The sequence below is a fragment of the Pungitius pungitius genome, chromosome 19, assembly GCF_949316345.1.
Source record: "Pungitius pungitius chromosome 19, fPunPun2.1, whole genome shotgun sequence".
Taxonomy (NCBI): Eukaryota; Metazoa; Chordata; class Actinopteri; order Perciformes; family Gasterosteidae; genus Pungitius; species Pungitius pungitius.
In genome coordinates this window covers 5,678,174-5,704,743 of record NC_084918.1, presented here as the reverse complement: position 1 = coordinate 5,704,743, position 26,570 = coordinate 5,678,174, and the positions used below count along the sequence as shown (strand labels likewise).

General features: G+C 44.5%; 2 protein-coding genes across 10 annotated transcripts; one reads left to right on the top strand and one right to left on the bottom strand.

Annotated features, from left to right (window-relative positions):
* Positions 1–7,652: 7,652 nt before the first annotated feature.
* Positions 7,653–12,505, bottom strand: sec22c (SEC22 homolog C, vesicle trafficking protein). The gene is made up of 7 exons (XM_037455231.2): positions 12,370–12,505; positions 11,469–11,683; positions 11,127–11,290; positions 10,810–10,989; positions 10,564–10,682; positions 10,104–10,169; positions 7,653–10,022 (listed from the first exon to the last, which is right to left on the bottom strand). Exons 2-7 carry the CDS (start codon positions 11,648–11,650, stop codon positions 9,822–9,824), a joined length of 912 nt encoding a protein of 303 aa, XP_037311128.2. The 5' UTR covers positions 11,651–11,683; positions 12,370–12,505; the 3' UTR covers positions 7,653–9,821.
* A 137-nt stretch (positions 12,506–12,642) lies between these two features.
* Positions 12,643–26,059, top strand: nktr (natural killer cell triggering receptor). 9 transcript variants are annotated; one of them, XM_037455225.2, is made up of 17 exons: positions 12,643–12,755; positions 14,077–14,154; positions 14,753–14,827; positions 15,944–16,051; positions 16,275–16,319; positions 17,488–17,575; positions 18,302–18,331; positions 18,556–18,701; positions 19,943–20,159; positions 20,273–20,449; positions 20,559–20,646; positions 20,928–21,076; positions 21,183–23,747; positions 23,890–23,976; positions 24,401–24,460; positions 25,259–25,354; positions 25,453–26,059. In XM_037455225.2, the coding sequence occupies exons 2-17, from the start codon at positions 14,097–14,099 to the stop codon at positions 25,511–25,513; spliced, it is 4,050 nt and encodes a 1,349-aa protein (XP_037311122.2). In that variant the 5' UTR covers positions 12,643–12,755; positions 14,077–14,096; the 3' UTR covers positions 25,514–26,059. The 9 variants fall into 9 exon arrangements, with proteins under 9 accessions (XP_037311122.2, XP_037311120.2, XP_037311121.2 ...); XM_037455223.2 differs by having other exon boundaries at positions 21,159–23,747; XM_037455224.2 differs by lacking the exon at positions 12,643–12,755 and having other exon boundaries at positions 13,923–14,154; positions 21,159–23,747.
* Positions 26,060–26,570: the final 511 nt, after the last annotated feature.

The window sequence follows — 26,570 nt, the reverse complement described above, 5'->3', positions numbered from 1 at the left end:
GACAAGAGACTCACAGGGCTTAAATACACAAGGGAGGTGCAGGTGATTGAACACAGGTGGAAACGATCAGGCACGGCAGACAATTACAGGGGAAGACAGGACAAGGCAGGAAGTGAAGTTACCCAGGAACACCAGAGACATGAAAACTACAAAATAAGACAGCAGACCCAAACCGTGACAGAACCCCCCCCTCAAGGACCGAATTCCAGACGGTCCTAAAGGGGGGCAGAACCATGAAAATCAGACAAGGGGCGGGAGGGTGGGGACCCGACAGCTATGGTCCGGCGGCCTGCCGGGGCGGCGGCCGGGCGTGGGGTGCTCTGGGGGTCTGCCGGGTCGGCGACCGGGCCTCAGGGTCTCGGGGGGTCTGGCGGGTCGGCGGCCGGGCCTCAGGGTCTCGGGGGGTCTGCCGGGTCGGCGGCCGGGCCTCAGGGTCTCGGGGGGTCTGCCGGGTCGGCGGCCGGGCCTCAGGGTCTCGGGGGGTCTGCCGGGTCGGCGGCCGGGCCTCAGGGTCTCGGGGGGTCTGCCGGGTCGGCGGCCGGGCCTCAGGGTCTTGGGGGGCGCCGAGCAGTGCGGCTGCGGCGTCGTCGTGGCGGGGGGCGCCGAGCAGTGCGGCTGCGGCGTCATCGTGGCGGGGGGCGCCGAGCAGTGCGGCTGCGGCGTCGTCGTGGCGGGGGGCGCCGAGCTGTGCGGCTCCGGCGTCGTCGTGGCGTGGGGCGCCGAGCTGTGCGGCTCCGGCGTCGTCGTGGCCGGGGGCGCCGACCCAACCCCTGACCCCACCCCCCCTTCAAGGACCGACTTCCAGGCGGTCCCAAGAGGGTGGGAGGGAGGGGTCATGGTCGGGGGCCGTGGGGACGGGGAGGGAGGGGTCATGGTCGGGGGCCGTGGGGACGGGGAGGGAGGGGTCATGGTCGGGGGCCGTGGGGACGGGGCTGGAGGGGTCATGGTCGGGGGCCGTGGGGACGGGGCTGGAGGGGTCATGGTCGGGGGCCGTGGGGACGGGGCTGGAGGGGTCATGGTCGGGGGCCGTGGGGACGGGGCTGGAGGGGTCATGGTCGGGGGCCGTGGGGACGGGGCTGGAGACTGGAGTCTTGGGGCCGGAACGGGCGGAGACTGGAGTCTTGGGGCCGGAACGGGCGGAGACTGGAGTCTTGGGGCCGGAACGGGCGGAGACTGGAGTCTTGGGGCCGGAACGGGCGGAGACTGGAGTCTTGGGGCCGGAACGGGCGGAGACTGGAGTCTGGGGGCCGGAACGGGCGGAGACTGGAGTCTGGGGGCCGGAACGGGCGGAGACTGGAGTCTGGGGGCCGGAACGGGCGGAGACTGGAGTCTGGGGGCCGGAACGGGCGGAGACTGGAGTCTGGGGGCCGGAACGGGCGGAGACTGGAGTCTGGGGGCCGGAACGGGCGGAGACTGGAGTCTGGGGGCCGGAACGGGCGGAGACTGGAGTCTGGGGGCCGGAACGGGCGGAGACTGGAGTCTGGGGGCCGGAACGGGCGGAGACTGGAGTCTGGGGGCCGGAACGGGCGGAGACTGGAGTCTGGGGGCCGGAACGGGCGGAGACTGGAGTCTGGGGGCCGGAACGGGCGGAGACTGGAGTCTGGGGGCCGGAACGGGCGTGGGTCTTGGAGCTGGGGGCGTGGGTCTTGGAGCTGGGGGCGTGGGTCTTGGAGCTGGGGGCGTGGGTCTTGGAGCTGGGGGCGTGGGTCTTGGAGCTGGGGGCGTGGGTCTTGGAGCCGGTTCGGGCGGAGACGGGCGTGGTTGGCGCCGTCGCTGCCGCCGAATGCGGAGGTCCAGGGCGTGGGGGTCGTACCTGGTCTGTAGGCGGGCGGCCAGCTCCAGCACCTGTTTCCAGCGTGCGCTGAGGACTGGGGGCTGGACGCTGGCCTCCATCGGCGAGGTCCAACTTGGGTCTGGAGAGCGGCGAGGGCGGTGACCGGGGCGCTGCCTGGAGCCTGCTTTCGAGCCGGGGTTGGCGTTGCGCCGGGCAGCCAGCTGCGTGCCGTGTGGGTCCCCAAACGCCAGACGAGTTCCCAAAAACGGGTTTCTTGGGTCAAACCCTGCTGAGTCCTTAGGTGGTGGCGTCATTCTGTCAAGGAGGACGCGGTCGAGGGGAAGGAGGGAGGACTCAAACGCAGAGTTGATGAAAAATAAAAGGGCTTTAATAGTCAAAACTCAAAATCAAAATCACTCCCACCAAAAAGGGGAGGAAGGAGGAGAAAACAAAACCAACAAACAAAACAGGGACCTGGACTTGAAGACTTGAAAACACGAAACAGACTTGACTTGACTTACTTGACACATGAACGCTGACATGTAATGACGCCACACCAGACAAGAGACTCACAGGGCTTAAATACACAAGGGAGGTGCAGGTGATTGGACACAGGTGGAAACGATCAGGCACGGCAGACAATTACAGGGGAAGACAGGACAAGGCAGGAAGTGAAGTTACCCAGGAACACCAGAGACATGAAAACTACAAAATAAGACAGAGCAGACCCAAACCGTGACACAATCTGAAATGCAAAACAAACCAACCCCCTCAAATTGGAATCGCTCCCACATTAATTCACGATTCCTTTTAGAGGCAATTATGTGAATGTTTTCTAATGCCGTCAGTTTGTTTTCATTAGTTTTTACGCAGCAGTAAAATCGACCTAATAATTATCAAGAGAAACGTTTTAATCGGTTGTTATAATGGTAATTATATATATTTCTATATTTAAACTCAATAACTCTTCATTATACTTATACTTTCTCAGTAGATCGTAAATCATTCTTCTTGTAAAAAGTCAAAGCAGCTTTCTCTCCCTTTCCCCTCAGCGCAGGTTGGACTCCACTTAGGAATATTTGACAGGAACACGTGCCCCGCTGAGTTTGCTTTGGCGTAATGAAACTCCAGCTATTTGAGTCGATCCGTCCGTGGTCCCTGAGCTTTATTGGTTCACCCACAATCCCTTTTGAGCACAGCGCCATGAAGGAACGCAAAATTCAGTCCCTGCAAAACGCTCCTGTGCCGTAGGAAGATCACCAGAAGACGCCTTCACTTACATGCTGCTCTCGGGGTCTAATGCTCCATTAGCTCTCTCCATGACCATGCACATAATGTCATCAATTATTAGGAACTGGAATGCTTGTAAATAGTCAAGATGCAGCGTATTAAAAACAACAACCCTGAGGCCCTTGTGTTGAAATGTGCCGAACAAATGGATAAAAGTGAAAGGGCTGTTTTATATGACGCATTTGATTGATAAACTTGATAAAGGAAATCATACAGCTTAAAATGATGGCCTATGTTTTGGAGTGACTTTTGGTCAGATTTAGTCAGCTGGTTGCTGCAGACAGGAGAGAAGATTAATAAAGTTATTTTCAGACTCACTGTCAAAATGTGATGCAGGTGTCTCGCCCTTGGGCATCTTCCAACATTCATGACACCGGTTTAAAAATAAAGCAAAGCAGCAGCGACGGAGTAAACCACTCGGCTCTGTCCACCGCGTCGATTCCCTCTGACTCCTGAGTCAAAGGGAAGGCTCCTCCGTGAGTCATGCTGAGGAGCGTCAGAGGTGGAGGAACAAGACACCGTATTTATATTTCTTTGACTGCTTTAGTGGAGGTTCTTGACTACAAGAGTCTCAATGAAGAAGAACGGGGGAAAAAAAGCTTGACGTTCTTCTCCTACACGTAATCAGAGGAAGTCTTGACAGCCAGTTAAAATCTTCACAAGAGGTGTATTTATTCGACGATGTTGTTTGGGTTGTAAAACAAAATGTTCAAACCTTATTTTAGGCACAAGTAATAACTAGTATGTGTGCAAAGGGCAAAATGACAACAAATAGCAATTAGAGCATGAATTATCACCGACCCTTTGGTTTCCCTCAACTCCCCGCAGCGCACACAAGTCACAAACCCCCCTCATCTGACACTTAATAAACTCAACCTTATTGAGACGAATTAGCTTACACATGTTGCATATTTCCCGTCTGGTCCTTGGTTGCAAAGCTGCATTGTTGTCACACTTTTGCCTTGACTCGGTGGTGATTGATGCGCTGCACAATCATTAGGAAGCCATTCTTCTAAAATATGCACTTCCATTCAGTCCGTAATGTGATCTGCCAACGAGTCCACGAGAAAGCCACTCTTTGATTCATGTTTAAACGAGGTGTGAACCAGCTTGGGGAAGTTGTTCCACACCTTCACCGTCACAATCACCGGATGCTTGGTTTCACTTTTGATTATAAATACATAATTCAGTTTTTTCGGGGGGGGGGGGGTGACTCATGAAGTATTTAAAGCACGCCACCTTGTCTGGGTATAGTGATTGCTTCGTATTCACGGCGCGGGAGTCATTGCATGAGGGAACACGTGGTGGGATTGGAACGGAAGCAACTGGACCAGTGCTGTGCATGCTTTGTGCAGTATTTATGTCCAATTAATATCATTTAGCACCCTGATAAAGTGAATACGCAATGCTTCCAGTGAATAGCACTGAATAAAGTGGTAAAATGTTCTAATTTATATAATGTTCAAAATATAATTTGATCATTTTAATATATATTTTTTTCCTAACAAACAAAGACATTCATTTAACAGGTGAAAACGTATCTTACTGTGAACTCACAAATTCATCAGCTCAATTTATAAAGTTTAACTGTCAGTGACTTTAAAAGGTATTGATCCTCATAATGTGGTATGAGTGAAAGCTCCAGATAAATGGCTAAATGAACAGTGAGCTTTTTAGAAGGATTATTTTCTAAACCAACACAAGCAATCAAATTCATATTTTTTTCATAGCATTGACAACCGTTATGGACGTTGTGGGGAGATTGTTTTCTTCAATAAATCTGAACGTATATATAAATTCGCTGCATCTCGTCGGATCGATTATTTCCGACAACTCGAGCGGCAGGAAATCCGCCTGCAGTAAAGAGCAGGTGTTCGCTCCAAGTGAAGCCGGTTGCTTCGGGATGTCACGCGTTGCTCCAGTCGAGGCCCGGGGAGGAGGGAATGTTCAAAGACGGTGTTTATGAATAGTTGAACATCACAACAGACACGAGGGCCCACTGCATAGCCCCTGGGGGCCCCGGGAACCAGGCTGGGAAACTAACGTCACCAAGCTGCGAATGTAGTAGAATTTTTGCAACGTTTACGAAGCACGGTGAATCAAAACGGTGAAAAGAAACGTAGAACTGCAAAGGTCACCGGATTTTAAAATAATCCTTTAAAGAGGGGGGTATCTACGGCTTGAAAAGGAGTGAGGACGCCGGACATTCACCAGAACCACGACTCCAGATGCAACTTGGCACGTGAGCGAAACTGTCTTTGTGTGTAAACAATGACACAGCTGCTGTGTTTACAGCTGGTTTCCCCAAAATGGCCCAAAAAGCCCCGAGCCTTGAATGTAATCCGTCCGACCTCCCAGATGAATCTTAAATGTTGATGCAGAGAGGGGACTATCTGTAACTCACAGGGAGACTGCTGCAGTCACGGCTTCTGGAAATGATACACAAATGGGTTTGAAATAAATGGAAATATTACCTGACCTGAGACCTGAATTAAATAAGAGAAGGTGACAAGGTGCCAGAATGACTCAACTTGATTAAATCTGCCGCAACATAAAGTCATTTCTTATAGTAATTGGAGCTCTATATGAGATTTCCTTTTGTTACATTAAACAATCAAAGAAGAGCTTTGGCCTTTTGACTGATTGTTTTGGTGGGCGTTTGCCACAGTTTTATCCACATTATCTTGAACTATATAAAAGTGGATAATAGGTTTGGTCAAACCGTGGCAACCAATTATTTAGAAATAGTTATTTGTGTTATCCATTCACTTTTTATTTCAATCAATGCTTCGCTACTTTAACTTAAATAGTTCAGCATTTCATGACTGTTAATCATTTGTTTATCGATACCCTTCGTCTTAGTTATCATCCTTTAGCTATTTTCACTGTTGATCTATTCATTTAATTTATGTCAAATCATAATATAAATACCTCATTAGCTTACTACTTTTAAAATTGAACAATTGGAATCATTTATCCATCACATTTAGATATAAAATGTATCAATGTATCCATTTCAAATGCATTCTATTTCCCCCATGTATATTTAATGTGAGCTCATTATTGATTGATTGTTATAGTGATATAAATTGCTATTAGCTTGCTGGCTAACCAGCTTTTCAGGCACTCAATCATTCACAACTTGCAGTGTTCACAGCCAATTACTGTTTTCTCGGTAGTATTTCTGTATTGGTAATGCTCCTCCAGTGTAAGTCAGCCAGGGTGCAACGTACCAAGCACAGGTCAGCGATCATCAAATGCTGCCTGACGTAGATGAGGACTTAGTGCTCGTCAGCAACTGCCACTCGGTGACAACAAATAGGCCAGTGTGCGTTTGTATGTGTGCAATAACCATCACATTTAAGAAGCGTTAGACTATTTCCCCTTGGCACTGGAGATGGAATCAGGCAGCAAACACTATTGAATCATCTGAGTGCTGTTTGATGTGTTTTATTACTGAGAGCTGATACAGAAAAACATCAAACGACCGCGCTGCTGTTTTGTGAATAATGTCGGAGCAGAAGAGGAACTAGTGAGTGAGAGAAATTTGAGCCATAAAAATGTGTAAATATATTTATATATAGATTTATCTAGATAGATAGAGGTTTGTAGTTAAATGCTATTCCGAAATATGCATTAAAACAGTCTGCTTGCTTAACAGCTAATGAGACACTACATCACTGCCTGTGATATAAAATGGCTATAGAGACGAATGGTGAAATATTCATGGGGGGGTTTATTGACGCCTCCAGAAAGGGAGGGCGCTTAATTGCAACGTTATTGGAAAACAAGGAGAGGGATGTAGCTGGAGGTCAAAGGTCAAAACGGTCGATCTGTAAGACCCACTCTGTGGATGGAAGGAGGATTAAAACAACATTTTTGTCACTTGGTTCCATTCAGTAAGGCCATAAAAAGGACCAGAGATAACATTATTACTTTAAAGAGTCCTGGATTAAAGAAAAAAACACAGAAATAAAGACTGAGTGAGTTTTATCCATCAAATTGTATCCTCTATCTTTAAATGAGGTGCCGAAAGCTGAGTGATCCAAGCCAGAGTCAAACATAACCCTGAACAAGAGGCACGAGAAATTAACTTATTTAAAACCCTTTAAAAAAATCCGTGCCAGCAGTCTTTAGAGAACATGTTCAGTCGGTTTCTCAAGCTCTAACGGTCACATATATTTAGCATCATAAACTGTTTATCTGACAAAGATCTGTGTCTTTAAGTTAACTAAATTACTACATGATCGAAACTCACAATAAGAACACAGACGATTTATTTGGACTTCAAATGAACACACATACCGTACCGTCTATTCACTACGTGGATGAAGTATGAAAGATTGTATTGATTTTCATGGTTGGCCAACTTTAAACCTTTCCTGACACAAGCTTTCATGAAGATCAGTATCTTGTGAAAGTGCTCCACCTGGTGTGATATCGGAGAAATACACGACTAAACGTTTGGCGTTAAAAGACACTATTAAAGTAAAGAAAGATGAACCTATTTTTAAAAACTCTTGTCGGATCACTGCTGTTTATGGAGGGAAACGTCATTTCTGAGACACACAAATCTGATCACCAAAAGGAGAAAAAAGACATAGTTTATTGACGAAATGTCAGTTTTACCACAACAGGAAGTAATAAAGCCCTGTGATCACCAGTGTATTTGGCTGTTACAAAGAATGACAATTACGTCACTTCCCAATATTACACACAGCTTACAGCCACATCAACCTCATGAGAGTCAGAATATAAATAACTTCTTTCTGCTGACTGTTTGGTGTTGAACAAGATATTGAAAGCATTTAACTACTTTAAACCTGAATGAGATTTCAAAAGGGAAATCCTGTATCCAGATCAGACTTTAAATAATGGTAAAAGAGACAAAATAAGAGAAGGCTGCCACATGTTTCAATTAGACGGTGAATTACTACAAATGTTATAAAGGCGGCATAATCAACTAAATGATCCTTTCCATTTCAAGTGTATAAATTCTCCCCACATTATTTGGTTCTACATCTTGAGCATACTGTCGGCATCATTAACATTACCACATAATGCAGCCTCACCAATGCATACGTTTTCACTTAATGAACCGCAACACAAGCGGCCGACTCCCTCCAAATGTCCGAAATTACCCACAACACCCAGGTGTGAGCACGATCGACTTGAGAACAAATTGAAAATGTACTAAAAGGCTTGAATGTGCCATTTATAGTTAAATGACATGTTATGTTTTTGTAAACTAAAAACATTTTTCTTTTAGAACATTATTGCGAAGGACGTTTGGATTGTGATGCAACCTCTTCACTGTAAAATCCTCTTAACTTTCCTGATAAAATGGTGTGATAAAGGACACAATGCCACAAGTATTGCATTTTACTGACAAACAATATTGAACTAATAATTTACCCCCTCGCTTAAGACATTAGTGCAACTGTTTGAGCCATTAAAAATGAACCTCTAGGACGCTAAATAAAAGAACAAACTAAAAGGTGACGTTTCCTATTCATTTAGTAGCGCTACTGTTCTATTAGCGAACATACTTAGATAATAACTTGAGTTCTGTTTAAAACAATCTGAGAACTACTGGTAGTGAGCGGTGTAATAAATCCTGAAGAAGACATAAAACTCAAGTAAATCAAAATCAGGATATAAATAGCTGAACCCGATATGCAACACCTTCAAGAACAATGGCCATAACCTGTACAAAAATATCAATGTCAAAACATTTCCAAAAAATTAAATAGTAATTTACCCATCAAATCAGTGCTTTCATATTCTTACCCGCAGTTTACATTTTGACAAAGCAAAATTCATTTTTTTTTTTAAATTTGTAATGAATCAAACAAACATTGGTTTCAAATGAAGAAATGATCTTATCACAAACATCGTAAAACGATATGAGATCATGACTGTAAGACTAATGTCACCCCTTTGAACAAAGTTTCCATTAAGTTAATCAATGACGGAGCCCTTACATTTTAAACTTTGCAATGACTAGTTGAGCACTTGCCGGCGTATTTGTACATAAATCAACACGATTAAACAAACAAAAAACTACAAAGCCATAAAAAAACAGCTTTACATTCACGCCTTGGCATCTCCCAAAAAGCAACTGATGGAAACCCAAAAATAAAACAGCTGCATTGTCTGCGTTACTTGGCTGTCGCTGATCTCAAATCAAACACTAAATCATATAAAGTAGCAAACCTCCACCAATGGAGGTTCGACTGTCTGTAGGCCTTTTACATCAAACAATTATAGCAAATGTTACAATCACCAAGTGTCACTGAGCGTCGATAAACGGATTATGCAAAGATAATAAATGGCCTGTAGTAGCGGAAATAATACTGAGCTGAGATTGAGCATAAATTAAGCATTAACCTTCTTCAACAGTTAGGAATGTTATAAATTGTTTGTTTCTACATAAGAAAACCATCCTTAATTTTCTTCAAAACCTTTGTGGGACGGATGCCATCTATCTTGAAGCTTTTCTGTTGGTTTGCACAGAGGACTGAATTTTACTTTGGACCTTTTTTTTTAATAATATCGTGGAAACTAATTCACACAGAGTGAAAGTACCTATATACCATAAGAAAATATTAACACGTCATTCTCCGTGTCACAAGATTTGTGAACATGTGTTTTTGTTAAAAAGAAAAACCCTTTTTGCGACTCGTGTGGATCGAGCCATTAGCCCGCCTGTCTCTCTCACCTGCACCCCCCCCACCTCCCCCCCATCCACCGCTCCTCACACCCCGCAGTCGTTGGTTCTGTCTTGCAGTTTGCGGGTGAGGATGAGGAAGGTGGAGAGGGAAGCGACTGAAGCGTGGAAGATCAGCTGCCAGGGGTTCCTCAGGCCGAGCAGGTAGAGGTTGCATAGGACAATCGCACTCAACAGGGTGAAGGACTTGGGTTTCTTCAGGGACGAATGGAACAGGTAGAGGTGGCACTGTGGACACGGAGGTCGTCGACGTGGTGTCAGAAAGAGTTTGACATGAGTTTTCAACAAAGAAATGTGAATTACAGTTACCTGCAACAAACAGCAGACAAACGCCACAAGAAATGCCGCAACATTCCAAATTCCTTCATAATCATCCTGTGTAGAAAAGGAAAACAGTTATTGTCAGGCAGATTAAACTCCACATAATTTAAACTAAACCATATTTATTTTTAGATTATAGCTAAACCACACAAGAGTGAAATGTTTGCTGATTTGTGCAGACCTCATCATCAACGAACCTCTGCTTTCACAGCAAAATGCAAATGCAAAGCAGCCAGTTCTGCCAGCTTAACATACAATTAATGTAAGCTTATACATGAACATTTTAAAATAAAATCCCCAACTAAACATAAAGCAAAGACTAAAAAAGACTTTTAAAATATACACTCTATTATTTTTACAGAATATGTAAAAATCCAAGATGCATCAACACGCTGGGCTTCTTCTTAGATGTATTAAACCATTTGCAATATGATTGCACTGGCCTTACCTGGAATGTGTATTCTATGAGGTGAACACCACGGATTATGTTCAAAGATGCGCACACGATATTTAGGACCAGAGAGAGGATACCTGCCGCTGTCACTTGTTGGAGTCTTCCATTCTGACCTGTTTGAAAAAAACAACAAAGTGAACTAAATAGTGCAAAATAACAGAACACAGAAAACATTGGGAATGTTTCCTCATTTTTGCATTAAATGAACATATACTGTAAACGTCATATGGTCAGTCTTACCAGAGCCAGGACTTTGCTCCATGTGCCCATTTGCAGTGCCGTTGGTGAGCTCCACTTCCTCCCAGTTGATCACTTGTGGTGGATGGAGTCTCAGATCCTCCTGGACCTCTGCCAATGTCACCTCCAGGGCCGGACCACCGCTCTGGTTGTAATGCTGCTTCAGCTTCTGAATGGTGCCGTCTGTCAATTGGCAGCAACGGAACATTAGGATAAATCAATGCATTGCTTTGTTTGCCATTCAACACATCACATTTGAATTCAGATCAAAATCCTTTGCTATCGCAAATCGAGATGACCGTATTCATCACCCTACTCACCAAATTCTAAAAATGGATATGGCCTGGCTGCCAAGGCAACAACAGTGCTTTTGAAGCTCGCTGTGAACTCCCAGCGCAGATCTTCCAGGAAGCAGAAGGCCTTAGCAACAGGGAGGCTGCAGTGGCACACGGTCATGTAGGATACACCCTCGGAAGAGACAAAGCTGAGAGGAGAAAAGCTGTTTAGTAAACAAACAGCCGGATGCCCCTGTGATAGAGTGGATCACGTTCTCTCTGTATTATATTCAACTATACACAGATAGTTGTGTATATAGAATGTTTTGTGTATTTATAGCCTTAAAAAGAGCACAACTGAAACTGCTTTGTTTCCTGAATCCTTACTAGATGTTGAGCTCCCGGCCCTTGATGGTCCCTCTGTCGGGGAAGCGGGCCAGGGCCTTGCTGATGGTCCTGAGCTGCTGCTTCCTCTCCTGGAGCTCGCGGTTATGTTCAAAGTCTGTGGAGGCCGACAGGGGGAGTCCATCCCTCACCCGGACCACAAAGGCAAACAGGATCAGAGACATGATCCACAAGGTCCATGGAGAACAGAGCAGAGCCTGCACGGGGTCAGACCATCAATATTGTTATTTTAGGACTCTAACTATATTACTTCCAAAATTTGACAATAGTGTTATTGAATAATCATGTAATTGCTATCTATAAAATGTCAAAAAATAGAAGGAAAAAAAGCTCATTACAGGTTTTGCATTCTTCTAAAAGCAGTGCATTACTCACACGTAAGACAAAAAGAAGCAACAAATATTGACTACTGAGGTGCTACCTTTGGTAGCTTAAAATGCCTGAAATGGTTATTACCAATCGGCTTGCTGGATCAATTTCATCAACAGACCAATCATTCAGCTTTATTCAGGCACAGTTTGCAAAGACAATTAGATTAATAAAAACAGCCTACTATCTTTGTGAATGGTATCAGTCATGTTACCTGTTTGATCATATTCAATTATTCTGACTGAGATAATGCTGAATATTACAACATTGTAGTGTGCAAAAGAAACTACCAGCTGATAAAGTTAAAGTAGACTTTTTACTAGATTCACCTTAACAAAGGGAATTTGCTGCACCACATTACTTTCTTTCGGGTGTACAAAACGACTGAGTTCAAACTAACGTTATATTATTAGTAACAGTTTAAAAATAGAGCAGACTTGACATTTTTTTCTTTTCTTGTAAACAATTGAGATTTCAGTGTAAATGAAATGATATATCTGTTGTAACACCTTACCTCATTGTAATAGGTTTCATCCTGCACCTTGTTACTTAGCTAGCTAGAGGTTAGCTGGCCCTGCAACATCATTTAAAGGAAATAAAGCACCAGTACGTAGCCAGCACCCGCTTCAGATACCCGTTACCAGTTATTTCCTTAAACTGAGATTGATACAGACAACTTAAATAAGCTATTGTAAAACATATGGGGAAAGTTGTTATTCGATGTAGCCAACGAGCTAACTTAAAAGCGTTTCCGCATACAACAGAATCACAACAAATCTTCTACGGATACTCGGAAGGGACAAAACAGACTCAGTCGGAGTGATCGTCCGGAGCCCCGACCTCTCCCTTTCAACGTGAAGTTAGCATTCAGCTATTTGACTGGCTAGCTACCGTACAGAGGTTAGTTACCCCATTTGAAGTTAATGTGTATGAGCTATGACCCGCCGGATTTACATTGCATGTGAATGGAATTTCGTTTGAGGGCGAAATGTAACGTAAACCAGCGTATTTAATATGGCCAACGGTACTAACATTAGCCGTTAGCTCAACCATTTTGGATGCGCAGACGTTGGTCGTCGCTAGCTATGTAGCTAGCCTGTTATTTTATTGTTCTGTGTATTGCTCAGTGTGGTTAGTAAAATGTTAGTGACTTTAAGTATTCACTGTGCACCTTGTTTCGTGGGCTAATTAATACCCAGTGAAATTATGAGCTGTTCCCTTTTTTGGATTGACATAATTTCTCATCCATTAGAATAATCTATACATGGTATTTAATATATAACGTCGCCGGTATTAGCCACTGCGGTCTTTATGATATGATGCATCACACATGACCTTAAATGCAACTAAATAATTGACAACACTCTGTATAGTTGAAGGTTCTCCTTGAGGCTGTCATTGCTGTCCATAGAGGGAGTGTTTGTAATACGATACAAGTTAAGATCATCTGAAATTAGGTCTAGTAGGATAAAGCCGGCTCTCTGTTTGATCCCTATGCCAACAAACGCACACCATGTGAGGGGATGAGAATTATGTGTAAGCACAGTATGCCGCCTGTTTCATGCAAAGTTAAGTAAATCATTGCTGACACATTATTGCATCCTCTGCTTTTTTGCCGTCAGACATGTCAGTCACATTTCTAGATGTTGTGTACAGGCAGGCAGCTACCAATGATTCGTGTGTATACATTAAATAGCAACAGTTAATTGTCTTTCTTTTTAATTCTACGGGAGTGCATTGAACAAGTCCTATCCTTTAGTGTTTGCTTACCCTCTTAGTTCTTACTTGACAACTTAATACAACGTGTCCAACCAAAAGGCATCTGACACACCTTCAAGTTAATTTCCTTCTCGTCTTGCGTTGACTACGTGGTTAACCGTGTTTCATTATCAGCGGCAGGTTGCAGCATTTCACTGTCACGCAGTGAAATGTAAGTGGACAATGAAAACTGAGTGATAAAATGTACACTTAGCTGTGCTCGTCTCTGCTGGGATTCGGATAACAGGCCGCTTTCCCCATAATTCTCCCCTCCCAACCTTCTCTCCCCTCCCCTTTCTGTTTCTATCCTCCTTTGCGGTGGATTAGTCTCTGTACACGCTCTTCTAAACCTGCTGTGCGTTGTAGGAGTATGCTTCAGTGGCTTCCTGCTTCTTTAAAAGAAAGAAACCTCGTTATTTTTCCTGGTTTTAGTATTTTCTTTGTACCCCTTTCTACATTTTAGGTCATCAGACTTTGATCAGAATGGGGGTGAAGGACCGCCCTCAGTGTTACTTTGATGTGGAGCTCAACCGGGAGCCAGGTAAGGGAATTTCCAATGCCTTCACAGGTATGAGAATTAGTGACACAGGTGAGCAGCCACAGCTCATTTTCATAGCAGGATGTGAGATCATCAAAGCAGATGTTTGAACTCTACGTGAGTTGTTTTGTAACCTTTGAGCTTCTATTTGTACTATTTGTGGTACACTGGCTTGGTGGACTGGTTTTGTGTCTGGAACCGGATCTGTACTGAATGGCGGCATTGTAGGCTGTGCCTGAGAAGCTATGGCAACTATGTGGCCTCTGGCTAGATAGCTGTTTTTAATTTGATTTGGTCAGGGAGGGACAAAAAATCCCCCCATCAGCATTGTAAGAATAGTTTCACATTTTTACCTAGCAATGAAAAGGTTACTAGGAAGCTCGAGCCTCGCCACAGGATGCTTGTAATGTTTGGAAGCTAATTAAAAGTGTGCTGTGTAGTAACATTTGGGCTGCTTGTAACTCTAAATTTCGTCCATGGCCTATTTATTTTCTTTCCTTGTTTTCTTTGTAACTTCACATTTATGATGAAAAATCCTTATATAGTCTTTGAAGATTTCTAAAGTAAGCTAATATTTTCCTTTTTTGCTTGTGTTTTACAGTTGGGCGCATAGTCTTCCAGCTTTTTTCAGATGTTTGTCCCAAGACGAGCAAAAACTTTCTCTGTCTGTGCACAGGTGAGTGTACCAGTTAAGGACAGGACTTACTCTTTTGTCATTATTTTGTAACATTTACTTGCATTAAACAAGTCTTTCAAACGGTTTATCTGTCTGCGTGTCTCAGGACGGCTTTAGATCACGGCCCCTTTAGTCAGTTTCAGATCAGCACACAGATCAGGTTTTAAATCCTGTCCGTTCTTTCTAATATCTGCTATCACGGCCTGAAAAATAATAAAAAACTAAGTAGAAATATTATTCATATTGTTATGTATTCATTTACAAATAAGTCCCACACTACATCTCCTTCCTGTCCTTTTTTTCTATCTTGAAGAAGGGAGCTGTAAATTGTCCAGTGACAGATGGAGTCACTGCACGGATAGAAGTGTCCTGCGCCGTCTCCTTAGATATGTCACCCCACTGAGCGGAACACAGTGTACTGTGGTAGTGGCGCTCTGCCGAGAGATGGCCATAAATCTGCAAACAGACTGCAGATCGATCGTCCATCTCATTTTTCACCCCAACGGGGAATGTGATGCACAAGGGGGGAGGGGGTGGCTGCTTAGTCTGTTTCCTGGACTCACAGATGCAACATAACACAGTGATATACACAACACAGCGGGGCAGTTTCTACAGTGTGCTTCTGTGAGAAGGGGGGGGGGGGGTCAGTTAACACTATTAGAATCTAAACCAATGGAACAATACTGAAACCAGTGGTGCAGAGATAGTAAAAGATTAGCAACCCAAGCTACCAATTTGAACAGTTGGCCTCTGTCCTCTAGAAGGCACCCTTGAACGCATCAGGGGTGCTTACCAATGAAATCTATACATTCGCATTAAGGGAAAATAATTCCAGGAGGACGATTGCAGTGGGGCAATAGTGCGTCCCCTGTCTGTATCTTCTCAATGATTTCTGCAGTCCTGCACAGGAGTTTGGACAACAGAATGCCTGACCAAACGTGTTCAGTTTATTTAAGTCCTTTCCCCAAATTTGGATTCGTTCTCTTGATTAGAATTAAAACCCCATGTGGCGATATTCAAGACGGGTCTGTCTTAACACTGCGAGGCCTCTGGTGCACACAGAGGCTTTTTTTTACAGTAGCTCTTCTGTCGAATGTAACATGCATGTCATTACAGGTGAAAGGGGAACTGGCAAAATCACAGGGAAAAAGCTGTGCTACAAAGGCTCCACTTTTCACAGAGTTGTAAAGAACTTTATGGTCCAGGGAGGCGACTTCACTGAAGGTACATTAATTATGTCCTTTAAACTCATTGCCTTTAAAAGTGAAGTGTTCTTATTATTATCACACCATACAACATTTATGGCAGGAGACGTGCATGTGTCCTGAACTTCAACTATGTCCTTTACACACACATTAACCACTTTCTTTTTACAATATTAGCTTTTTCCGTGGACAGCATTGCTTCTGTAATTTGCTTAAGTACATTATTGTGTTAATCTCTTCAGGAAATGGAAGAGGGGGAGAGTCCATATACGGCGGTTACTTTGAAGGTAATGTGAATATTTATTGATCTAAAACTCCATTATTGATGACTCTTCGCTACTTTAGCATGATGAAAATGTTGCATGCACTTGTTGTGGTAATCATTGGTTTCTTACGTGTTTTCCTATTTATGACTCTGTTGACCTTCACTTTTCCATTGTATAGTGCTGTTTTCTATCTATTCACAGTAGTGGGCTTAATGAAATCCGCATGGAGAATAGGTATTACTGAAAGCTACAATCTACCTGCCTAAAATTTTCAACATATTCTTTTATTTATAGAGTGGTCTTTTGCAAAATGAGAAGGTAAGAGATGTACACAGCTCAGTAACACCATGTCAAAATTGTCTCCACCACCTTCCTCTGTCAGTCAAAACAGTGCAAATGTTTTGCAGCGGCGCAGATACAAATGCGTTCTGAAAAGATGTTTCAGGACTTTTATTTCCGACAGCTGCCCTGAGCCTCGTGCTGCTCGGGTTACTTTTACTGTCGCATACGTGGTATTCAAAGGTGACGTGTAGTCACATACAAGCTGCGGCCTTCAGACTCAAAGAAGACCCATGAACAAGCGCAGCGGTAACACAGTATTCATGGTTCTTTATATACAAGGATTTCGACTTATGGGAAGCGTTCTTTGTGTTTTTCCAAATTCACAACATTAGTATTTGCAAGTAGGTTGATGACTTCCAGGGTTTTATTCTTTATACAGATAATTAACTATTTACCTTCACTCTAGTGTGTGTCTTCACATTCATTTAGTGTGCTTTGAAAATAAATATCCAGGACACTCGAAGCCTGCTCTGAATATTTGAGTTTTTTTATTTTATCCCGATAAGAACAAAGGCAACAGATGATCCATCTAAAAACTAGTTTCAAGTCCAGTTAATTTGCTTATCGTAGCCTTTTCAAATGCATGAAAACAAATAGAATATCTTTTTAGACCGGGTTAGAAAGATATTAAATATTGAGAATTTGTATTTAATCAGTTTGGTACTTAAAAGGACTAGAAGTAACAAATATAGCTCTACTCGTATGGAAGGACAGGCTGGTGAGGCAATGGTTAGATTATTGGTTCAAAATGTTTTTTCTTTTTTTACTTCTTCCCTGAATATTTGCGCCGTCGTGTATGCGAGAGCGCTCCCTGAGACTCCGATCCCTCTTTCTCTGCTGCCAACAGATGAGAACTTCATTCTCAAACACGACAGAGCCTTCCTGTTGTCGATGGCCAATCGCGGGAAGGACACCAACGGTTCCCAGTTCTTCATGTGAGTGCCACTCTGCACCCTTTGAATAACTTTACCATTAAACTGACAGGTCACTTGCATTATTCTTTTGCTTTCTGTCCCTTTTTGAGAACTGTAGCGTAGAAGTTGTCATTGAGTGTGAACGTCATCCACGTCGTCTCTGTGTAGTTTCAAAGTGCAGGGAAACGTGGATTCATTCTTTTTTACCTACAAATGTGTTACATTTTTTCTCTTGCCGTTTTTGTGTAAAATTTACAGAAACTCTAGCATCCTGCTCTTCCAAGGTAATGTGTCTCCAAGGCTGTGTTTCTCTCTCTCTCCTGACTGTATTTATCATTCAGTAGATTATTTCTCCAACGATTACAGTTCACATTACAGTGTTCATTTTGTATATATTTTGATACATCACTAAAATAGCTAGCCATAACTTAAGAAATGAATAAAGCCGCTTGAAGTGTAGGGGACTCTTTTTATTTGATCCAAATACGGTCGTATAAATGTCAACACTGATGTTGAGGGATTTTTTAAAGTTATTTGCTGTCAAATAGTATTAAACAAATGTAATTCTGACAAACTCTTGACCTTTTTTGAGATTTTACGTGTGGTACAGTGTCACCTGCACTTTGTTGAAGTCGCTTGTTTATTCTCATTCTTTTCCTCCTCTTTCTCCCTTTCTCATGACCGGTACCTCTGATTGGTCATTGGTTGACCTTCCTCTGCTTCTTTATTGGATGGCCCGCAAAACAGCACAACCAAGACGGCACCTCACCTCGATGGGTAAAAATCCGATGTCACCGTGATACTTAAGGAGGGCATTCCAATGATCTTGACAATTAATGGGGAACCTTCATATATTATTTTTTCCAGAATGGGACTCAATCATTTTCTATCATGTGTTCAGAAGTAGTTTCACGGCCTTTTTTAAAGAGACTAAAACCCGGAATAGTCAGTTTACAGTAACCGGCATCCACTTGTTTTTTTTTTTTCTTTCCTTTGTGCAGAGTCCACGTCGTCTTTGGTCTCATCATCTCAGGCTTTGAAGTGATAAAGAAGGTTGAAGGGCTGAAGACTGATTCAGCCAGTAGACCCTACGCTGACGTCAGAGTGATGGACTGTGGACAACTGTTCACCAAGTCCGCTAATGACGGTACGTTTGTTGATGGAGGTTTCGGGTTAGCTTTATTCTCTTCGTTTATTGTTATCTACCAATCCAATGAAAAGGCCCAAATCAGACTTCCTTACTCTTGATAGGATATTTGATACGCTAGTTGTAAAAACATGGTTTCAATTTTCCCCAATTCTCAATTTATTTCTACTTAAGCCTTTAAAACAGTAGTTTCTAGTAAACATTAGTTAAATATTACATGGGGACTAATAAGATGAACTAATTGCTGATTGAGTTTTTTTTCATTCTAATCATTGTGGACAACAATGGAACGCAGAGGAATGAGCTACATCAGGCTTTGTATAAATTAGATATATATGTTAATATGATGAATCGTTTGTTGATTTTGGTCTTGGTATTGAATAACAAAGAAAACAGGATACTTTTATTAATTGTCACCTACTAATGCATTAAATACTCCAATCCAAGTACATGTAGGTTTGATATGTTGCCAGCCTGCCAGTAAGAGTACTATGACTGGTGTATATCAGTCTTGCATAACCAGACCTTCCTCCACAGGGATGTGTCTAACGACAGGTCCAGGCGTCACATTGCGTCCTTCTTGTATAGCTGTGGCTTGTTTCTATTTGTTTAAAACCTATTGGCTCGAAGCCCAGGTTGCAGCGACTGTGACCTTGCAAAAAAGACGGCGTAACATTTGATTTTAAAGGACCAGATTTAGTGGCATCTAGCGGTGAGGTTGCGCCACCAGCTGAATTCCCCCCCCCCCCTCACCCCCCTTCTCCGCTTCCAAGCGCGTACAGCAGCCTTAAGTCAACATAAAGACACGACAGGTCCTCTTTGCAGTAGAAACATCACGTTACACAACAGACCGTTACCACAAAAAGCTTAAATAGACTTAATCCATTTTTGGCTTTTTCCTGTTGCCTATGCTTCTAGCTGGCTCATATATTGTTCCTGTTTTGTAAGAGGTTGGCATTTTCCCCCCACTGGCATTAGTCACAGGACTTGTAACCTGATCTTCTGTTTAATGAGCATCAGCGAGGTGATCTCTGTGAAGTTCAGTTGACATCTGCCCACCTGGCTCTGCCCGGGCGGCTTTCTTTGCCCCCAACATACCGAGTAGGATCAAACAGAGCTTCAGTTGTTGTACTGCTGCGCCCCCTGAGAGTGACTCCTGGCATGAACTCGCCTTCAAACTCTTTCTATGAAGCATGTTTTGATTGGAATGACACACAGGGCCATTATGTTTCATTCTTCAGTACTTGAAGGCAAAAGGAAAAGGACTTCCCGTTCTGCTGACTCGTCCCTCCATACCCAGGATTCGTCATCGCCACTTTCCTCCTCAGTGGGATCTGAAAGCGAATTCGATGAAAGGTGCAAACATCGCAAGCACAAGAGGCATGGAAAGAGTAAACGTTCTAAAAGGAAAAGGAGGGAATCGAAGAAGGACATTGATGTTTGGCCCGCCAATCAAAGGTAGTCTGATCAGTATATTTGAGTCTAAATAGAAGTGCTGACATGATTCCCTGATAGATGGCGTTGATCTTTGAAGTAACAAAATATTGTTTTTGCATATTGTGTCGATGAAGCTCTCCCAGTCCTGTGGAAAGAGAGACGCTGGAGGAAGACGGTGAAGTGGAGGCAGAGCAGGAGCCCAGTGGGAGGAGAGAGAAGCCTGTAGTCCGACCGGAGGAGATCCCACCGGTGCCAGAGAACCGCTTCCTGCTGCGTCGGGACATGCCATCCCAGGAAGCAAAAACAGAGATGTCAGTTCATTTAAATACATTTTGGTTTATTTATTGTTAGTATTTATTGCCAAGTAAGTACACACGTGATCCACCATGGCTGTTTACTCTGAAACTCTTATCATTTCAGAGTTGAGAAAGAAGAACAGTCTGTGTCAACTGACCCGAAACCAGCCGTGTCCAAGTCTGGACGCAAGATCAAAGGCAGAGGAACAATGGTATGTCATTGGCTTTCAATGAAAATTTGGTGCACCTTTTGTAAAGGTAGTTCTCAAACAGTGGCGGGGTCGGGGGGGCGATTCTTTTCTGATCCCGGCAACCCACTAAAAACTGACTGGGCTTTCTTTCTTCAGTTTAACATACCCACATTTATGTGCACAAAATCTTTAATTTAATACATCCACCTTTTAAGGCAGAGAATATTCACTCACTACCTCTGCAGGCTCCATGAAAGGTATAAATGGATTAACAATATATATATATATTTTTTTTGTTGCAGAGATATCATACCCCCACAAGGTCTAAATCGCGCTCTGCATCTGTGGAAGAACGTAGGAGCAGTGAAACCCCACCACATTGGAAAGAAGAGATGAAGAGAACCAAAGTGTACCAACCGCCCAGCATTGAGAGGTGGAGCAAAGGAGACAAGTAAGGACTTAATATTTGACTGTGTGGCTTTGAACATCAGTTACATCTATATTCTTCGTCATGCCGTATTTTGACTTTACAGATTAAATGACCTTTCCTCGAGCAGATGGGAGGACAGAAGTGACTCCGCGTGGTCCCGGTCTGCAGAGCGCTCCTCGGACCGAAGCTCCGAGGGGTCCAGCCTGCGCCGCCAACAAATTACAGAGAAGAAGAAAGCCAAACGCAAGAAGAAGGCCAAAAAACGGAAGCACGACAAGAAGAACAGCTCCGAGAGCAAACCTCAAGAGCCTGTCCTGTCAGTGGGTCGAAGGTCAGTGTCTTCCGAGATGAAGTCCAGAAGATCCCGCTCCTCATCTAATCTGAATAATTCGTCTACCTGGAGGCAGCAGTCCCCGCTGTCCTTGAGAGACTCGCGGTCCTATTCTAGATCCTACACACCAAGTCAGTCCAGATCTAAAGGGAGGTCAAGGTCATATTCAAGATCCAGCAGCCTTTCTAGGTCCAGAGGCCGGTCTTTGTCTAGGTCCTACTCTCGATCCCAATCCAGGTCAAGATCAAGATCCCAGTACAGATCTAGATCTTTGTCTCCACCCAGAAAAAAGAGTTTATCCCGATCCCCGAGAAAGAGGAATGCCAGCAAGCACAAAGCGGACTCTGTGATGTCCAGGAAGCTTCCAGAGAGCAAAGTCCCACCCGCCCCCAGACCCCCAAGTGCCCCGGCTCCTGAAAGTGCCCCAGTGATCCCAATGAGCGACAGTCCCCCACCCTCACGCTGGAAACCAGATCAAAAGCCCTGGAGGCCCTCTTACATCCACACTCAGGAGATTAAAGCTAAAGTAGCTCCCAGCTCCTCTACTGGTCAAACAGTAGCCGGTATTACAGAAGGAGCTCAGACACCAAAGGGCCTGCCTGCGGACTCTGAAAGCCACAAATCTGCAGGGCGCTCACTCAGCAGGTCCTCCAGGAGCAGGTCCTACAGCCGCTCATACAGCCGCTCGAGGAGCAGAAGTTACAGTAGGTCCAGGTCCCCTCATAAGCATAAAAGCAGATCATCCTCCTACAGCAGGTCAAACTCTGAAAACTCCCAGAACACGCCCAGCAACAAGAAGAGTACATTAGGCAAGGAATGGAAAGAGTATTACGGCTCCCTGAGCAGGATCAAAAACGTAGATAAGTACATCTCAACCCACAGTATTCAAGATGCTCTGCCAGGCTCTGAGAAGACGGCGAGCTGCGAGCCTGGTCCCGATGCCAGTGACCCGAGGAGAAATGGCTCCTCAGAGAAAATAAAAGAGAGCGCCAGCTCACAGGATGAAGACGCAAAGCATTGCAGCGCTGTGCTGGTAGAGCGCTTTAATAGCAAGTCCGAATGGGATAGTGACAGCGATAAAGTCAGCCAAAGCAACAGAGCGACAAAGCAGAAACAAGCAGGTCAGTCCAATAAAACGGTTGACAAGAAGCTGTCTGCTCTTACTGGATGGAATTCTGAAAGTGATTGTGAGAATATAACTGCCAAGACATTGGCCATATCTGAAAAGGAGGAAGGGGAGGCTAGTTCAGAATCGGAGTGCGAGACCAGAATGCCGTCCGAGGCCCTGGTGGCACTGGCTCCAGTAGCTGCTTCTAGCTGGCCAGAGGCAAGCACTGAGAAAGCCCTGCAGCCAGAGAAGCACAAGAGCAAGAAGAAGTCCAAACGCAAGTGTAGACACAAGAGAAGAAGTGCGAACAAAAGCGGCTCCCATCACAGAAAGGACAAAGGAAAGAGATCCAAGAGGAAACATCAGAGGCTCAAAGAGACTTTTCACTGGCAGCCTCCTTTGGAGTTTGGTGAGGAGGAAGAAGAGGATGAATCAAAACGGGAGAAGCCAAGTCCTGGTGGAGCTCTCAAAGAACGGCCCGGTGTGGGCAGCATGAAGGAGAGATGCTCCTCTTTAAACAAGATTCGTAATGCAGAAAAAGAGGGAGCGCAACAAAAAACCGACGAATGTATCAAAAAGAGGCCGAAGCGCCCTGAACTTCACCTTCAGTCGTGCAACAGGAACGGGGCCAATTTACCCAGCGTGAAAGAGCCGGAGTCATTGGACGAGATGGACCTTTGCACCCCGGAGCACGACGCCGAGACTGTCGAGCATCCGGCCGCGCAGGTTTTGTTCAACAGCGCGTTAATTCTCACAGCTACCTCAAGGTCCTCCGCCGGGCCGAGTAGAGGCGGGGCCTTACACGAGGAGCCGCCTCCCGTCCCCCTCACAACTTCAGCCGGCCGACTTCAAGACGAGGCACCGGCCTGCAGGCCCGCCGCAGCCGCAGTCAGCTTCAAGTGGAGGCCTTTGAAAGGAATGTCGGCGCTCCGGGACGCCGACGCGCCGCCGGTCGCCGCCCAAAGGCTCCAACGTCAAGAGGCCCCCGACGCGCAGAGCGTGAGGATGGAGATCAAGAGCACGAGCCGCGTGCGGCCGGGCTCTCTGTTCGACGAGGTGCGCAAGACGGCGCGGCTCAACCAGAGGCCGAGGAACCAGGAGAGCTCCAGCGAGGAGAGCTCCGCCTCCGGGGGAAGCACGCGCTCCCCGAAGAAATCGCGCTCGGCCTCCAGCCGCCGCTCCCGCTCCAGAGGCTGGTCGCGCTCCTACAGCAGGTCCAGGAGTCGATCCCGCAGCTCCAGCTACTCCTCCAGGTAAGGATGGAAGCTTTTGATTCAAAACGAGGAGCATTAGGGCAACGGTGATGAGTCTCTTTAATTAGATAATATTGTTGTGAGGTGAAAGACTGAATGGATGTGAAGCATGTTGGAGTTGTGACACGTCTCAACTATTCAGGAGCCGCAGCAGGAGTCGGAGGAGGAGACGTGGAAGAGGGCAGTCGCGCTCTCGTAGCAGAACCTACCGGAGCTACGGGAGTCACAGGTACACCCCCAAGCACTGATTAAGTCATCTGTTGTGGCGCCTCGATGGGTCCCAGTGGGGAAATGTTTTTGGCTGAAAGCAGTGAAAACAACAAAGGGAGGAAACCTTGGAGCGTGGGAGGTGTCACTGCCATGACCTTTATTTGACAGCTCGGCCTTGTTCTGCTACAAAATGTTCAACCTTGAATTCGTGAAAAGGGTTTGTGAATTTAAGTAAATGGGTTCCAGGTTCAGCAACAACCAAACTGTATTAAAACATTTTGTTCATAAACTCTCGTAACACAAGTCATGCAGCCAATATACAAAAAAGTATTTATACTCTATTGTCTATACACACCCCTCCAAGCACTTTCCATTATGTGTATTTTCATTTTGTATTTTAAGCATGATTTGGTCTTTGCTTGTTTTTTCCTTTTTACTATCAGTCGGGCGTCCAGTAGAAGTCATTCCAGAAGTCGCTCCTATAATCGCCGTCGGAGATCCAGGTCCGTGAGCTATTTAATGGTCTAACTGATTGAAATAGAAATGTTGAACTGTTCAATGGAGAGTCCTCGTAATCACGAATATAAACACGTAAAACCAAAGTATGATGAAATACCAATGTATTTTATCTCCATCACAATTAAATACAGTGCAGAGCGTTGCAGAGTCAGTTTTCATGACCTGAAAGCTGAAGTGGTTCATAATGGAGGCTATATAATTGCATGGAAACTATTGATAAGATATCTAGCAGAATGCTTTTGTGTGAAGACATTAGAGATAAAAGAAGTATGAGAATATTCATTCATTCTATCGGCTATTTTGCTGATTAATTATTTCCAGCGAATTTAATATTTGCTGTTTTTCTTTGTCTTGTGTGATAGTAAACACATTATTCCTCAGGTCCGAAATCTGATTACAAAAGACCTTGGGCTTTAAATATTGTGTTGGCCATTTATTTTTTATTTTTTTACAGACCAAAATAAAATTTTCATCAAGAAAATAATCCGCAGATGATGAAAATAGTTGTTGGTTGCAGCCCTTGAAGAGATCAGTGATCTCTGTCGTTATTCATTGTATTTTCTCGCATGAAGCTGGAACAACCAAATGAATCCTTTTCTCACAGCACGCAGACCACATCGAAACAGCTGTGCAGTGTATTCGTAATGCAATATGTCACCGTGCTTTGTCTTCACGCCAGCTCTTGGGTTTCTCCTGTAAATCCAAGGCGATCAGCGTGCGTGAATGGAGACCCTCTCCCTGCGACGTCCCCTTAAAATAATCTCTCTGCCTGTTCGATGCAGGTCGGACTCCTACGACAGCTACTCCAGCCGGAGCGCCAGCAGGAGACGAGGGCGCAGGCGCAGTGACAGCTACAGGAGCTCCGACCGCCGATCCCGGTAAGACACCCACCCCCACCCCCACCCCCATAGAGCGCGTGCGCATTTAATGCCTTTGTGAAACGTGGCGTCCTTCATGGCTTGTCTCCCGCTCGCAGGTCGTACCGCTCCTCCAGCGGCAGCTCCTCCGGGCGCAGTCGAAGCAGCCGCTACAGTTGAGCCTCGGGCAGGTTGTTGGTGTCGAGGCTGCCGAGGGGGATCGAACGCGCACACGGTCACTTAGCGGCCATCACGGGGAAAAGTCCCCAGTGCGGCCGGGTACCAGTTTAATGCTGTACTGTATGACCGTCTCTGTTGAATGTTATGGAATGTAAATAGAGAAACCCCTCTATGAGCAGATCTCCTTCTTTTGGGGACATTTACAGCTGAGAACTAAAACATAGTAGCATAGAAGTATAAAGAACTATTTATATGGGAAAAATAAAGATTTATGTATTTTATATTGCATATTTGTATATTCTTTTTTTTATACATTGAAATGTACTGTAAGTGTTCAGTCCTCTCAGTTCTGACTTATACGTTGAGTTTATGCCTTATTTCAGTCTTTTATTTCTGGAAAAAGTCGTTGTTCAATGGAGGAAATTAGTTTCTTTTAACAGTTTCCTGCTGTAATTTGTCTTGGTTCTAAATGTTAAAAGTTGTAATACGTTTTTTCAAACAGTTACATGAATGTTTACACGTAATAAATACCACATCTTAAGCCTATGTTGTTCTTTTATCTTGCATATCCATTGTTTGGAGAATATTTACCTCCATAATGTCCTCATCTTGCTTTCAAGCTGCAGCTTCTCTGTAAGTGAGATCGATCCAGTGTTGCACTGTCAAGTCTCAATCCCCGCTGATTTTAAGTGCATGAATTATATCATGTAAACCGCTACTAATGCACTTACCAATTAGTTTTTGTATAATGGAAATATATTCGGTGGATTCTATTACATGTCAAGCCTTCAGAAAGATATCAGACCTTTCCAATCTTTGAAAGACAAATGGATCGAAAGAGGACGAGCACTTTTACCGAGGAAATCACTCCAGTTTCTTCATAACTGATGTCTCTATTCTTCCAACTTTCACAAAAAGCCCTTTTTTAAATCTCTTTCTAAATGTTAAATGACGTAAAGTTTATGTTTCCTTAAAGGCTTTACCTTTATGTGAATAAATGTACCTGTAAGTGTGTCCTTTATAAGTTGTGTGTGAATCTTATATATTATTTATAACA

Bases quoted from the DNA above. Each gene is read 5' to 3' on its own strand.
- nktr (XM_037455223.2), top strand. From the start codon at position 14,097: ATGGGGGTGAAGGACCGCCCTCAGTGTTACTTTGATGTGGAGCTCAAC. The intron at 18,702-19,942 runs GTACGTTTGTTG...TTCATTCTTCAG, and splicing joins CACCAAGTCCGCTAATGACG to TACTTGAAGGCAAAAGGAAA. The intron at 20,450-20,558 runs GTCAGTTCATTT...TTATCATTTCAG, and splicing joins CAGGAAGCAAAAACAGAGAT to AGTTGAGAAAGAAGAACAGT.
- sec22c (XM_037455231.2), bottom strand. From the start codon at position 11,650: ATGTCTCTGATCCTGTTTGCCTTTGTGGTCCGGGTGAGGGATGGACTC. The intron at 11,291-11,468 runs GTAAGGATTCAG...TTCTCCTCTCAG, and splicing joins GGCCGGGAGCTCAACATCTA to CTTTGTCTCTTCCGAGGGTG. The intron at 10,023-10,103 runs GTAACTGTAATT...CCGTGTCCACAG, and splicing joins TTGTCTGCTGTTTGTTGCAG to TGCCACCTCTACCTGTTCCA.